General features: G+C 44.3%; 1 protein-coding gene across 3 annotated transcripts in view; it reads right to left on the reverse strand.

The window, feature by feature from the left end:
- The window catches only part of LOC138258704 (solute carrier family 22 member 6-like), a 70,998-nt gene that overhangs the window by 12,747 nt on the left and 43,466 nt on the right, over positions 1-14,785 (reverse strand). Inside the window, exons 6-7 of one of the 3 annotated variants that reach the window (XM_069205995.1) lie at positions 3,186-3,215; positions 1,515-1,590 (exon numbers count right to left, since the gene is read on the reverse strand). In XM_069205995.1, coding sequence (XP_069062096.1) covers positions 1,515-1,590; positions 3,186-3,215 — 106 coding nt within the window. Of the gene's footprint in view, positions 1-1,514; positions 1,628-3,185; positions 3,216-12,019; positions 12,039-14,785 lie in introns of all 3 variants that reach the window. The other 2 variants (XM_069205996.1, XM_069205994.1) reach the window with 2 other exon arrangements.

Genomic DNA, 14,785 nt, shown 5'->3' on the forward strand with positions numbered 1-14,785 from the left:
TGTATCCATCTCTGCACATCCGGATAAAATAAATGTAATGTAATAAATGCACAAAATATGTTTATTTAAAGCACTCTGCTTCTGCCACAAACCATCTATTGCAATAACCATAATATATGTATGAGGTCCATTGTTTCCTAGTATACCCATCTTGGAGCACTGAGATCCCCTAACAGTGGCCTCATTGTGTCTTTGAAATTCAAGAAAGTTAGGAAGAGAGGCCGTCGTTTGGGAGTTATCACAGCTAAAAACATGGAACACTCTTCTCCCTGACCATTAGGTTACAATCCAATTTGATGGAAGACTTGTTTGTTTGGGCACAAATTAGAAAATAAGTCTGAAGTGTCACTCTTGTTCAGATTTAGAAACAGCTAATGCATCATGTTTCTCAAGTGCCAGGACACTTCTGTGGAAGGAGCTTTCTGTGCTATATAAATAAAACAAATCAAATCGAATGATAGAGTCTGCAACCAGGAAACATGGACTTCTAACCCAGTTCCATCTCATGACACATAACATGATCCTCTGAAAATCATGCTGTTTCACATGTAGTCTAAATTGTAGTAGAGACCCTTGTCTCACAAAGATCATCAACATGTGGCAGCTTATGCCTTATGTTGATCAAAGTATTAATAGTCAAACGTAGAAGCTGCACTAACATGCAATTTAAATGTGCATATGCCTCTCTGTCAAAATCTGTGTGACCTCAAAAAGGACTGTGTAAAATCTAAACTGGGTATTTCCCCTCAATCTAGCTAAGATGAACAAAACTGTAGGATATGTGGACATTCTTATGTTTTCCTCATAAATTAAGTTATATTGTTATTTGCTGTACTTGTGTTTATGAACTCCTTCCCCACTGGTCAAAAGTACACTTCACTTCTTTAAATTGCTGGCCACTATTCTTGTATCAGGGCATGAGCACTTAAAAATCTAGATTCTCCCAACATTGGGCAAGTGCTTGAATATAAAATGCACATTGGACACAACAGATTCACCATTTCAAACTTAGCTTTTTAGTACCACACTGCTCACTACATGAATGGTCCTAAATAGAAGGATCTGCTGAAGAACACACTTGGATCACTGCCACTTTGTTCTTTGAATTTGCAGCCCTTAATCTGAACCTGTTTTAAATTCTTCGGTGGACGACATGAAAGCTGGAAATTATTTTTTTATATATGCTGTTTCCCTCGGTCCTGTGTTAAAGGAATATTCTAGAAGACCATGAGGGTATTAGTGTTGTAGGGTTAATCAGCCAGTAACAAATTTGTTGAGAAGATACAATATGAGGTGTCATTGCACAACACTGAGGTATTTTACTGGAACACTGATACAGAGGCCTTCTAAGGCTTATATGTGGGCTCAAGGACTCAGCAACATGCACCCTCTGCTCACTCCACAAACCAGCAGCCAGATTTATAAACAGGGCCCCAGAAGAATTACCCTGTGATGTGTGCAATTAGAGTTCCTTTTCTTTTTCTTTTCTGTATTCTTTGTGTAAATGCACTCACCTCACAAACATTAAGCAGAAAGAAATCCTGCACATGGCTGGTGTGCGGAACAGTGACACAATTGAAGATATGCCAGCTTTCGAAGGACTGTCCAGTACCTCAGATTTCAGCATCTGCAAGAAATATGATCAAGAATGTTATTATGCATCCTTCATGAATCATGAGTCTGCTTCAAAGGGACTCCATATGTATCGGTCTGCACAAGAAGTGCTGAAGCAATTGTAAAAAAAGGATTAATGCTGGACATAAATATCACCTCATAAAAGGGTGTGAAAATTCAACTAGTACTTAAAGAGAAAAGTTATCAAAGGGGCCAAGAAGATTTAACAGCACCATGTAGGGACGTAAAGGTGCCCAAGATGCATTCCAGACTACATTTTGACCAATGTATACATAGCTATACATGGTGTGATCAGGTACTGTCATTTATATATAACATACACATGATCAAAATGGTATTTTTATGCTACTAAATCACCAGGAGCAAAAACTGGACTGGCAGCTCAGCATTGGTGAACTGATGTTGATGACTGGTCTGAAAGACAAAGTGGGGAATTATGGTGACTCAGTATAAATGAACACTGTGCTATGACATCCACCTCAAGTGGAGAGGTTTTATCCCAAAATATCCACCTCCAACTGGAGAGGTCTTATTCCAACCTCCACTGGTTGCAGGCCCCTGTAAATATGTGAAAGAAGCAAATGGTCTTAGTCCAACTGCTGATTGGTGAGTTTTGCCTGTTTTAGTTTTAGTTAAGCCTCAGCAGAACTCGCAAAATTCTGAAAACGGCTGGAAATAGGCATGTCGTTCTGCTTGCGTTGTGATTTAACACAGAGAGGTCACTTTGCATTGAAAAATCAGCCTGGACAGCACCATGCAGCATGCCAAAGGGCGCACCTTATCAAGCTGATTTCGGCGCCACTCAAGTAGATTTCCTACTCAAGTGGTAGCTTTCTGACCACAAATGGTTGCGACCTCCTGCTACCCTCTGCGTTGGAGAAATCTCACCGGGTAACCTCCTAGCACTAACAAATCAAGTTAGAGGACGTCAAAATAGCTGGCGCTCACCAACTTACCATTTGCAAGCTTTATGCGATAAAAAACTCAGCCACATGGCATTTGGTGGAATTTGGCCAGAACTGTGTATCACAAGTGGAACAAGGAGTGGTCAAATCTGCCAACTTCTCTTTCTCTCCCTCTCTCTCGCTTTATGCATGTGCTGTGCAGAATGTACAATTTCTCAAGAAGAGAGAAAAAATGAGAACAATAGGCCAATAAATCATCTATCATTGACTAAAACATTAGGGAACATCAAGGCTTACAAAGTTAATAGGAACACAAGGATGCCCATTTTAAGTACAATTCTAAATTGAGAGATATAACTGAATAGCAGAATAACATTTCCCTTGGATTTTACATTCCAAGTCAGTATTTTGGGGAAATAAAAATGGGATATCAACAGTGGTACCACCAGCCCCACGTTGTTCAACATCTACATGACCCTGCTCGCCCCAATCATCAGGAACTACGGTATGAACATCGTCTCCTACGCTGAGGACACCCAGCTGGTCATCTCCCTGACCAAAAACCCCTCAACACTCAATAACAATTTCAAAGACGGTATGGAAGCAGTCACCACCTGGATAAAGGAGAGCTGCCTTAAGCTGAACTCATGCACGAAACCTCGGCGGAGTCCTCGACTCAGCACTCACCATGACCAGACAGGTCAACTCCGTCTCATCCACCTGCTTCCACACCCTCCGACTCCGACGATTTTCAGATGGATACCAAGCGACAGCCACAAAACTGTGACACATGCCTTGATACAAGCAGACTTGATTATGGCAACACCCTCTATGCCGGAACCACAAAGCCAGAACCACCAAGAAGAACCTGAACAAGCTGCAACAAATCCAGAATGGTACTGCCAGACCCGTCCTGAATATCCCCTGCCAAGAACACATCACAGGACACCTTATAGACCTCAACTGGCTCACCGTTGAGAAGAGGATCAACTTCAAACTCCTCATACACGCCTACAGAGCCCTACACAACATCGAACCCAGCTACCTCAACCAATGCATCACCTGGTACTCCCCTTCCAGACCTCTCTGAGCCTCCCAGCAGTCACTCACAACCGTACCCCGCATAACGAAGTCCTCGGCTGCAGGAAACTCATTCACCTACCTGGCAGCAAAAGGTTGGAACACCTTACACAGTCACCTGGCTCTTCAACTGAACCCTGAGGACATACCCCATAGCACCTTGTTCACCTTTGGGTGAGTAGAGCACTCCAAAAATAATTGATTGATTGATCGATTGACATACCTTTTAACATTTTTAGCTCTATGTTTCCAACCTCCATTTCCAAGGGCAAAGCTCTTGCACGAGCTGGTGCAATTTTACCTTATCATTAATGTGGTAAAATCATCAGGTAAGTGGTTTTACTGTGAAGCCCATAGAGCGTACAAATCATGATATAGTCAAGCATCATGTTACCACATACAATTTGTGGCACTCTAAAAAGATTCATTTTTAAAACATGCTTTATTAGTCTATACCAAATCTTGGATAATTCTTCATACAAAAATTGTATGGGTGATACATGCTTGTGCTTCCAATAAAATGCTAACTGCCTACAATGAACCCCACCTTTGCCAGTTTCTCATAGCTCCCTAATCAGCACACCTAATCAGTCTCATCTATCAAGATGATAGTCCTAGTAGCACAGGAAAACTCTCATGAAGGTTCATTCTCACCATCAACAGGCTAATCAGAGGCAACCCACAACGGCAACTGTACTTTGATAGTTGACAGATAACTCATAGAATCTAGCAAAGCAAGGGAAAAATGTGGTAGGAACAAGGAGAGGGCAGGAACCATTAGGAAGAGTAGATAAGGAGAAAGGACCAAAGTTCTATATGGGTCCGTTATTCACCCCTGACTCTCCAAGGTGCCTTGGGCAGGAACCCTACTGAGTGAATGCCTATGTGACATCTGTCATGAGTGTCTGGTTAGTCTATGTATTTTACTGTTCTGGTTGGTCATCTTCAATGCACCCCCTTTGAAGGCTGGCACTATTATACCCCATGCCCTGGTCATATCTGGATTCATTTATACCCTCTTGGATTCCACGTGCATTACTGTGCTTTTATTTTTGGCAACTATAACAATAGCTATAACACTATGGGGGGCAAATGTCTTACATTCTTGGCTGTTTTGTGACCTGGAATTAATCTGCAATGATGTGGATGGATCATCGATGCCATAAGAGCCAGTATTCTATTAGCCAATATCTTAATTAATACCCGGCTTATAAGCTGTACTCTACCTTGCATCTACTCGCAGGTTAGGCATCTATACAATTATACCATTCTGTGTTGTTGGGAAGAGGTTGGATTGCATCTTAAAATGTAATATTATACACTTCATCAATAATTGGTTCCAGTTGTTTCCCATAAGTACTATAACATTCCTCTGGCAGGCTGTCTGTTCCTAGAGATTTCCCTAACACCATGTCCTTTACCGCATGTTATGTTATTTCTCCCTCTATTAGCTCTTCCGCTAACTCACCTGACACCTCAAAAAGCACCTATGTAATTATGCAATTGTTGATCAGCTTTCACAAACACAGTGTTCATGTCTGTTTCTGGAGTGGACTATGGGTCTGTCCTCTTTTCATAGATTCTGATAGGGTCGCCATGATCCCTGGGTTTAACAACCAGGTCAGCAGTGGCCCTGCTTTGTCACCTTCAATTTATGTCTTAGTAATGCCTGCCAATGAGTAGAGTCATCTCAGTTTTTCCACAGCCTGTGCCTATTTCTCACTTTCTTCCATCAATTTAGTCTGCAGTGTCAGATTAGCATGTCTGTGTTTCTCAATGTACCTTAATCTGCTTTCGTGCTCGTCTATTTCCCAGGCCAGTGTTAGCTTGCTCCACTATTGTTCTAAATACAATACTCTCTGATAACTAGTTTAAAGGATTCCCATTCAATCTGGATGGAAAGCATGGTGCTATTGTTGTAATTAAAGTCATTCTGCATGTCTTTGATTATGACTTTTCAAAACACCTGGTTTGTCTCGCACTTTGATATGCAGTTTCCATGTGACGACTGCTGCCATCAGCCTTCACCATTGTATATCCATTATAAGGCATCAGCAATCAAATACTGCCCTACACAAGTGCTCTCCTTGTATTACCATAATTTGCAACTGTGCAGTTAAACCCATTTAGCAAACCTGATATATAGGTTGTGCACTGGGGAACAGAAGGAGAAATCTGTGTCATATCAATGTACTGTTCTCCAGGAGTCAACTAATCAATAGTCGTGACAACCAGTTGTGATACAATCAGGCTGTTTTTGCTGTCAACAAGGAGTGTACTGCGGGTGCAGCCTGTCTAAATCAGTGTCTGTCATGCAGTTAATGTCATCCCTTATTATCATAGGATAATGTTTCAGCTCGCCTAGAGTTTTGACACCTCACTCAGGAATATTTCAGGATTATAGTTGGGGGTGCATATGGTAACCACAGCCATGTACATCTCATTTAGTCTCCCTCTCTGTTTATAATGTATCATCCCACCCTGTCTGTTATGGAAGTGGTCCTCGCCCATGACCCATCAGCGCAAGAAGTGACATCAATGGGTCTCCGATCATCCACCTACATAGGAAGTGACATCACTTAATTCCCCATCATACATCTTGACAGAAAGTGACATTATTGGTTTTCCCACCAAAACTGTATTTTAAAGAGGAAGCTAAGCAAGAGGACTATGGGGCTCATTATGAACACAGTGGGATTCCCCGCTGGGATCATGCTGGTGGTCTAAATTTAGACCGCTAGCCCCTAGAAGACCCAACCGGCCTTATAATATATATTCCACTGGGCCAGGACATTGCCGATGGCTTCACATGGAGCCATCATCAATGCTGCAGTGCGGCGGGTGCAGCAGCACCCATCGTGCATATCACTGCCTGTAAATCAGGCAGTGACCTGCATTATGGGCTGTGCACGGGGCCCCAGAGCACCCCTTCCGCCAGGGAAAGGCAGGAGGAACAAGGGTTCTCTATCCGGAGGGGGCGCTGCTTGCAGCGCTGCCCTGTCTGATAGAGAAATCTGCCATCGTCAGGCTGCCTGTCGGTGGAAGCCTGGCGTGGCGGAGGGCCGTCTGTGGCAGTCTTCCCTTGTTTATTTTATGACGGTCCAGACCGCCATGCTGGTGGTGGTAATTTCCACCGGCATGGCGGTGTGGACCGCCATGTTCATAATGAGGCCCTAAATTTCTGTTCACTGATCAGCAAAGGATGTTACATCACTAAATCTCCTGTCTGCAACCGACACAATAAGTCACATCGCTGAATTTCCCATCATACATCTGGACAGGAAGTGACATTTCCTATCACCCATCCACACAGAAAGTGACATCACTGGGCCTCCCATCATCCCACCGGGGGTACACCTCCCCTCTCTTCAGACCTAACTAATGGCAGCTGCAACAAAGACACGCTGTTGATGCATGCAATGTGTGCGCCACTGGTGCATCACAGGCAAGCCTGTCCTCGCCTGACCCACACCCAGGGCCAGGAACCTTGGTCCGATCACCACCCAGCGAGACTCCACACACTTCTTAAGTCGCTTGACCCTCAGACACCATTGCCCCAACTGCTGCCCTGGTGCCCCTCACACCACGGTAGGGGCTTTTACCTGTACCCACTTCTGCTTCTCCAGAAGCCACACACCCACACCCCCCACGCAAATACTAATAATGCCCTTAACACCCCCTCCAATACACACACCACACAAGCCCCAACAATGCCTTCACCCACACCCTACACCACACGCCACAGCAAACCCACACATCAACACTCACTCGCATGCATACTTCCCAACACACAATCACTCAGCAAACACAAAACCATAATATGGGACCTGCTAAGTAGCAACGCACCTGACATTCTCTTTGTCACAAAGGCCTGGCCCAACCCCTAATTGTCTCCCACCATCGTCACAGCAAAACCAGTGGGCTTCAAGATTGCTCAACAGGACCCCCTTCACAAGCCAGGAGGAGGACTCGCTATCGCCTACAAGGAATCCCCAAAAAATGCACAACATCAAAGAGAACCCCACCCCACTCATTGAACACCTCCACTGCAAATCCCAGAAAACTTCACCCTGAACAGAACCCTCACCCACTGACAGCCCATACCTTGAGACATCTTTACCAACCTCATCATCAACTTTGTCGCTCCATTCACCGTTGATTCCAGAGCCTACATTCTGCTCGATGACCACAACTTTAACCTGGAAAGCAAAATTACCCCTGCTCTACAGTACTCCTCGACAGCTTGAGCAACATCAGACTAACCCAGCTCGTCCCAGAACCAACACACACCACAGGACACACACTGGACCCCATCTTCACCACAAACAACAGCATCCCATAAAATTCACCACAACACTCACACAGGCTGACCACTCCATCATCCACTTCCATATCACAGACCTCAAGTCAACGGAGTGTGGACCTCCTGTTTCTACATCCTATGCATGCTGCAAAAAATCTTCAAATGGTTGCCTCAGAACACAAGACAGACTGCTGCCAAAGCATTCATCACCAGCAGGCTGGACTATAGAAACACTCTACACTGGAACAGCCAAACAACTCCTACACAGACTCCAGACCATCCAAAACACTGCACAAGATTCATGCTTGACCACTCATGCTGCACCCATGTCATACCACAGGTCAGGAAACTTCACTGGCTCGCCATTCACAAGCCAATTCAAACTTCTCATGCACACATACAAAGACTTACACAAAAATGGACCAGAATACCTGATCAGCCACATACACTTTAAGCAACCCACCAGACATCTACGCTCTGCCTCACTCTCACTCACACACATTCCCTGCTTACGCAAATGCAAAACTGGATGTCGCTCATTCTGCTACATCACACCCAAGACATGGAACAACCTCTCTCAGCACATCTGAGCCTCCTCCTCATTTCTTGAGTTCCTCAAAAAGCTGAAGACCTGGTTCTTTGTTTAGGCACCTTGGGGACCACAAACCTACAACCTTCCCATGTGCCTGGACACCCTCTCTGGTGATTAGTGTGCTATACAAATCAAAATAATATAACATACCATCTGAAATGGCGCACCCAGTGGATCCAGAATAAAATGCCCCTGGCGCATGGTGAATAACTGCTGTAGAGCAGATGCCACAGCGATCACTTTGGCAGTGATAGCTATTACTTATGTGTTTGGGGTGTTTCTTATAAGCAAGCTATTTGGGACATTCTTCTCCTAATATAGGATAGGACTTTGTAACCACTAGTGGTGCTGATACACCCCCTAAAATTCTATGTGATGCGTTTAAAGTTTGCAATGAGATCCATCTTAAAGCTGGTGGCTTGTCGGTCTCAGGCAACTCCTCAGTGCCAGTGCAGGTGTTTGGGCCATTTAGGGCCTGCCCACCCCGAGTCACCCCAGTCTGAACATGCCAGGACTATTATGTCTAGCCTATTTATCTGAGACCTCTCTCTCTTGAGAACTACAAACCTTTCCAACAACTCCAATGTTAGAAATTGGGTTATTGGTTGACTGGGATGTGAGCCCTGGTCAAGCAGCATCCACAACCCTGGTCAGGGTAAGGTATAAGGAAACCTCAAATTAACCTGTGCTCAACCCTCGGTAGCTTGGCACAGAGCAGTCGGATTTAGTTATGAGCCAATGTGGAAAGTATTTGTGTAACACTTGAAGCAGTAAAACAGTGAAAACACCAGACAGAAAGGTCCTACACCAGGCTAGAAAACTAAAGCTCAACTTAATATACACAACAAGACCAAAACTACAAAAATCCAATTAGTAGAACGGGAGTTATGAATTTTCAAAGAATAAACTGTAAAATAGTGCCTAGAAAAAAAGCACCAAGTGCTGCTATCTGGTCGTGCTGGACTGGATGAAAGTCAAACGTTCGAGCTGGCAGCAATGGAGCATACATCAGATACAGTCCCAAATTAGTCCTGCTGAAGTTTTACCTTCTCAAGCTTTTTTACTAAGGGTCCCATTTGCATTGGAGTGGGTCACAGGGAGCAGGGAGAGCCATGCTGGTGGTGGTCGGTGTGGCATGAAGAGCAGGCAGGGCGTCGCAGACATGAAGGGTCGAGCTTCACTTTGGCTGTACTCTGCAGGGATCAATGTTTGCTGTGCAAGGAATCGGGCTGGCATGAGAGAGACATGGTTCTGGTGCAAACAGCCCGTTCGCGGTCACAAGGAGCCCAAAACCTTGATTTCAGGAGTACGAGAGCCACACCAAGTTTCCTTGACCAGAAAGGAACCACTTGGGTGACAGGAACTCAATGAAGAATGGTCTAGGAGCTATTGGGGAGTCTGTTATGTCCCTAAGACTAAGATTGGGAGGCCAACAGACTAGCCCTTTGAGTCACTTTGAGTTGCAGGTCCAGTTCTTCTTCCCCAGGCAAAAGGGCACAGTTCAGCAGAGTGACAGTCCATGTGTCAGCACATCAGCCCTTCTTCCTGGCAGAGTATACATAGGCCCAGAATTGTACTGAAGAGTTAGTGCCTGCATGTTTTCTTTTATACACTGGTGCCCTGGTTCTGGAAGGTGGGAGAACCTTCCAGACAGTGGTTTTGCAGTACATGGAATTACCTACCTACCCTTCCTTGGCTCTAAGGTGGCTGAAGTGACAATGCTAGATTGTTAGGCCCTTTGTGTGGAGACAGGGCATAGCCTATTCAGGTGTAAGTGAGGCTGGGCCCTGCTCCTCCTTCCCACCCTGCCAGTGATGGTCCATCCAGTTACACCCAAGCTTCCACTGTGTGTGTCTAAGCCCACCTACACCCAGTCATATGATGAGAGACAGGCTGCAGGTACCAAATGTCGAATGCAAAAACATTTCAACTTTCTAAAAGAGGCATTTTCAGAACTGTAATTTAAAATCTGACTTCACCATAAGTTAGGATTTTAAATTAGGATTTCAGAGATACAAAACATGAATCAGAAATGGTATCTATAGTTGGCAGTGGTTGCAACCTGCCCTAGTAGAGACCCTCACTCTAGTCAGAGTAAGGGAGTCAAACAGCTAAGATAACCCCGGTCACCCCCTTGGTAGCTTGGCACGGTCAGTCTGGCTTATTTCATAGGCAATGTGTAAAATATTTGTAAACACACACACACAGTAACACAGTGAAAATACCACAAAAGTACTCTACACCAGCTCCTGAAAATAGCCAATATTTATCTGAGTGAAACAAGACCAAAACAACAAAAATCCAATATACACAAGTAAAGATATGCATTTTGAAAGATTAAATCTTAGTATAGTGCTTAGAAACACAATACCTTCAACAGGGGCTATCACAGAGTCATGACGGAGCCTTTTCCAACAGTCCGATGACACTTCCGAGGGAGTGTGGGCCTGTCGCGCAGTCGCATGGAAGCCAGGTACAGTACCTTGGAAAACAATGAGGAATCAAAGACATTGCACGGATTCAGGGAGGCGTGATGTCACTGGAGCCGGTGATCCTTCAGTTCCTTACTATACCAGGGCATTAGTTCCTTACTGCTAGGAAGGGGAGGTGAGGTGTTGGTTCTTTACAGTTGCAGGGGAGGTGATGTGGCATTGATGACAAGGCATTGGATCCTTACAACAAGGCGGAATTCATGAATCCAGCAAGTCAAGATGCGAGCGTCGACTATGCAGTGTTGCGATCACACCACGGGGCCACAGTTGCTGGGATGGAGTCGGAGTCGGGTGTCAAGGACGTAGGTGACACATCACTCAGGAGTCATGCTGTGGTGAGACTTCGGAGGTGCTGCAGTGGCATCAAGCCTGTGTTGCAGGTCACGTTTGTTGAACTCAGTGGGTACCATGGCTCAGGTGCCTGCAGCAGTTAGAGAGAGGCACCAGTTGCAAAGTCGCTCTAGAGTCGATGTGCTTGGTTCCTTCTTAGTTGAATCAGAACTGACGACCAATGGCCCAGGAACTGGATTTGGCACCACTTGGTCCAGTCAGAACTCTCAGCAAGAGAGCTCAGTTGCTGGCATATTAAGTCAGTCCAAGCCCTTGAAGAACCTTGGAAAGCAGGATGAAGAAAGCAAAGGCCAGTCTTTTATCTCCCAGGACAGAAGCAGCAAGCAGCAGGCCAGCACAGCAAAGCAACAGGCAGAGTGGCACTCCCTCCTATAGCATCCGGTTCTTGTTCCTGGCAAAATGTCCTCAGTCCAGAAGTGTTCTAACTTTGTGGGGTCAGGGGTCCAGTAATTTTACCCATTTCTGTCTTTAAAGCAGGCAAACTTCAAAGAGAAGTCTTTGTATTGCACAAGTCCCTTCCTTTTCTGCCCTGGACCCAGACACACTGCAGGGGGTTGGAGACTGCTTTGTATAAGGACAGACACAGCCCTATTCAGGTGCAAGTGTCAGCTCCTCCCACCGCTGTAGCTCAGGAAGACATATCAGGATATGCAGGGCACACCTCAACTCCCTTTGTGTGACTGTCAAGAGTGAATTCACAAACAGCCATCCTGACCCAGACGTGTATTCCACAGACAGGAAGAGGCACTGAATGGTTAACCAAGAAAAAGCCCACTTTCTGAAAGTGGCATTTTCAAACTTACAATTAATAACCAACTTCACCAAAAGATGTATCTTTAAATTGTGAGTTAAGAGACCCCCAAACTCCAGATCTCTATCTGCTCCCAATAGGAATTACACTTAAAAGATATTTCAAGGCAATTCCCATATTAGTCTATGGGAGAGATCGTCCTTGCAATAGTGAAAAACTAATTTAGCAATATTTCTCTACCAGGACATGTAAAACACACCCGTATATGTCCTACCTTTTAAATATACTGCACCCTGCCCATAGGGCGTCCTTGGGCCTACCTTAGGGGTACTTATGTGTAGTAAAAGTGGAGGTTTGGCCCTGGCAAGCGGCGCTCTTGCCAGGTCAAAATGGCAGTTTAAAACTGTCCACACAGACACTGCAATGGCATGTCTGAGACATGTTTAAAGGGCTACTCGTGGGTGGCACAATCAGTGCTGCAGGCCCACCAGTAGCAATTGCTTTACAGGCCTTGGTCACACATGGAGCACTATACTAGGGACTTACTAGTAAATCAGATATGCCAATCATGGATAAACCAATCACCAATACAATTTAGACAGAGAGCACTTGCATTTTAGCACTGGTTGGCCCAGAGTCCTAAAGCCAACCAAAACAAGTCAGAAAAATATAGGAGGAAGAAGGCAAAAAGTTCAGAGATAACTCTGCAAAAAGAGCAGGTCCAACATTTTTCTATCTCATAAAATAAAATGTAATAAGTCAACTCCAATGTTATCAAATGGGAGAAATAGGCCTTGCTGTAGTGAAAAAATGAATTTAAGAGATTTTCACGACTAGGACATGTAAAACATAAAAGCACATGTCCACCGTTTTAGATATATTGCACCCTGCTTTAGGGGTGACATATATGTATACAAAACATTAACACTAGCTGGTCACATTGCATACATTAACCTCTACAAGTGTTCAAATGACAACCGGAACACCTCTTGTTGTTCATGGAAGATTTACCGACGGGCCAACGTTTCCCGTCAATCTGTTTGTTGGAGGTAGATTGAGCACATTTATTTTGAGTTATTGACCCAAACATTTTTGTATTCACTGCCGCAGTCTAATTGTTGCACTTCTTCAAAGAATTGTTTGATCCATTGGTTGGGTGAGCTTTGCACTTCACGTTTGACATGGAGTTGGCGCATTGATTCTCATATGTGATAGTGGATTTTTAATACATAATTATTAGAACATTGGAACGTTGGCAGCTACATTGAAAATAATGGAGTGCTGCAGGCTTTTACTGGCCGGTAAAAGCTTGCAGCGCCAACATTCCAATGTTCGCTTTGTTCACAGCAACAGCTGTGAACAAAGCCTCACGGAGCCCGAGGGGATTTTAATCCCCTCGGGCTCCGTGAGCAATTAATTTTATTTAATAGAACATTCTGCCCTGAGTGGCAGAATGTTCTAATAGCCTTAGAACCCGCCGTAGCGGGCTCTACCAGCTATTAAAGGCCCTTTCCATTGTTAAATGCCCTCGCCTTCGGCTCGGGCATTTAACACGGGAGCGGGCCTTTAATAGCCGGTAGAGCCCGCTACGGCAGGTTCTAAGGCTATAATAAAACATGAATTAACTATTTGTACACATATGGGAATGTGCTTTTCTCTACCGCATTTTTTTTCCACAAAACATGACTTTCTAAACCAAACTGACACGCATGGGTTACATTCAGTAGAACTATTCGGTATCAGTCACATGCGTTACTTTTTCTTGGGCTGGTCTGGAGTATGTCACTTAGTGGTGGTTCTTAATGTATGCTCTGTTTAGAATTTAGATTATCGTGCTCTTTGATTGGTTTGGATGAGGGTCTGTGTTAATATTTTATAGCTTCATGTCATGCATGTAGTATTGAAATTGACAGATACTAATTACTATTGATTGCTAACTTATTGCCTGCTGGTGTTTCTTATTGATTTCATTTATTACACTAGATATTGATTTCTTATAGTATACCATCTTGTTTTCTTTCTCTTTTCTCAGGTCAACCTAAAGGTAGGGCTTCTAGGCTTTTATGTAAGTCTTTCTTTCAATATTTCTACACACTTAAGGTTTCTCAAGTGAGGTCTAGGATTTTTTGTTTGTTTTTTGGTCCTGAAAAAACACCAACTGATCCTTAGGTGACAACATAGGCATGAAACATGTCGACCATTACTGAGGGCTAAAGCATTATTTTTCTTTTCCCCATCTCTTTCTTGTTTTTGAGTGAGGGAACATTATTTCATTGGTCACTCCTTTTGTTTTTAACCCTGACCTAGACCCTATAGGGATAATAAACACATATGTTTAGGGCCTAGAGTCAATTTTGACACACTATCTCCAGTACTTCACTTTCTTCACACGTAGGTTTGAGTCTGTTCCTATGACCAACAACGGCACTCATTGAAAGATCTCTGACAAAGTGCCCCTTGAGGGACCTGTCGAGCATCGCAGCACTCGCCTGTCGAGGATCAGTCCCAATGATGAAGTATGACAAACATTGGGGTGTGTGAGGGTTCCTGCTTCTATTTATAGAAATGCCTAGTTGACCTGTGTTTCGTACCAGGGCACAGTTGATTCCCCTTATCTCGGAACAGTGTACCTATTTGTTTTGTATTTAATTGTTGGGAGACTGTGCACTGGACTGG

Source organism: Pleurodeles waltl, chromosome 9, assembly GCF_031143425.1.
Source record: "Pleurodeles waltl isolate 20211129_DDA chromosome 9, aPleWal1.hap1.20221129, whole genome shotgun sequence".
In the NCBI taxonomy this organism is placed as follows: Eukaryota; Metazoa; Chordata; class Amphibia; order Caudata; family Salamandridae; genus Pleurodeles; species Pleurodeles waltl.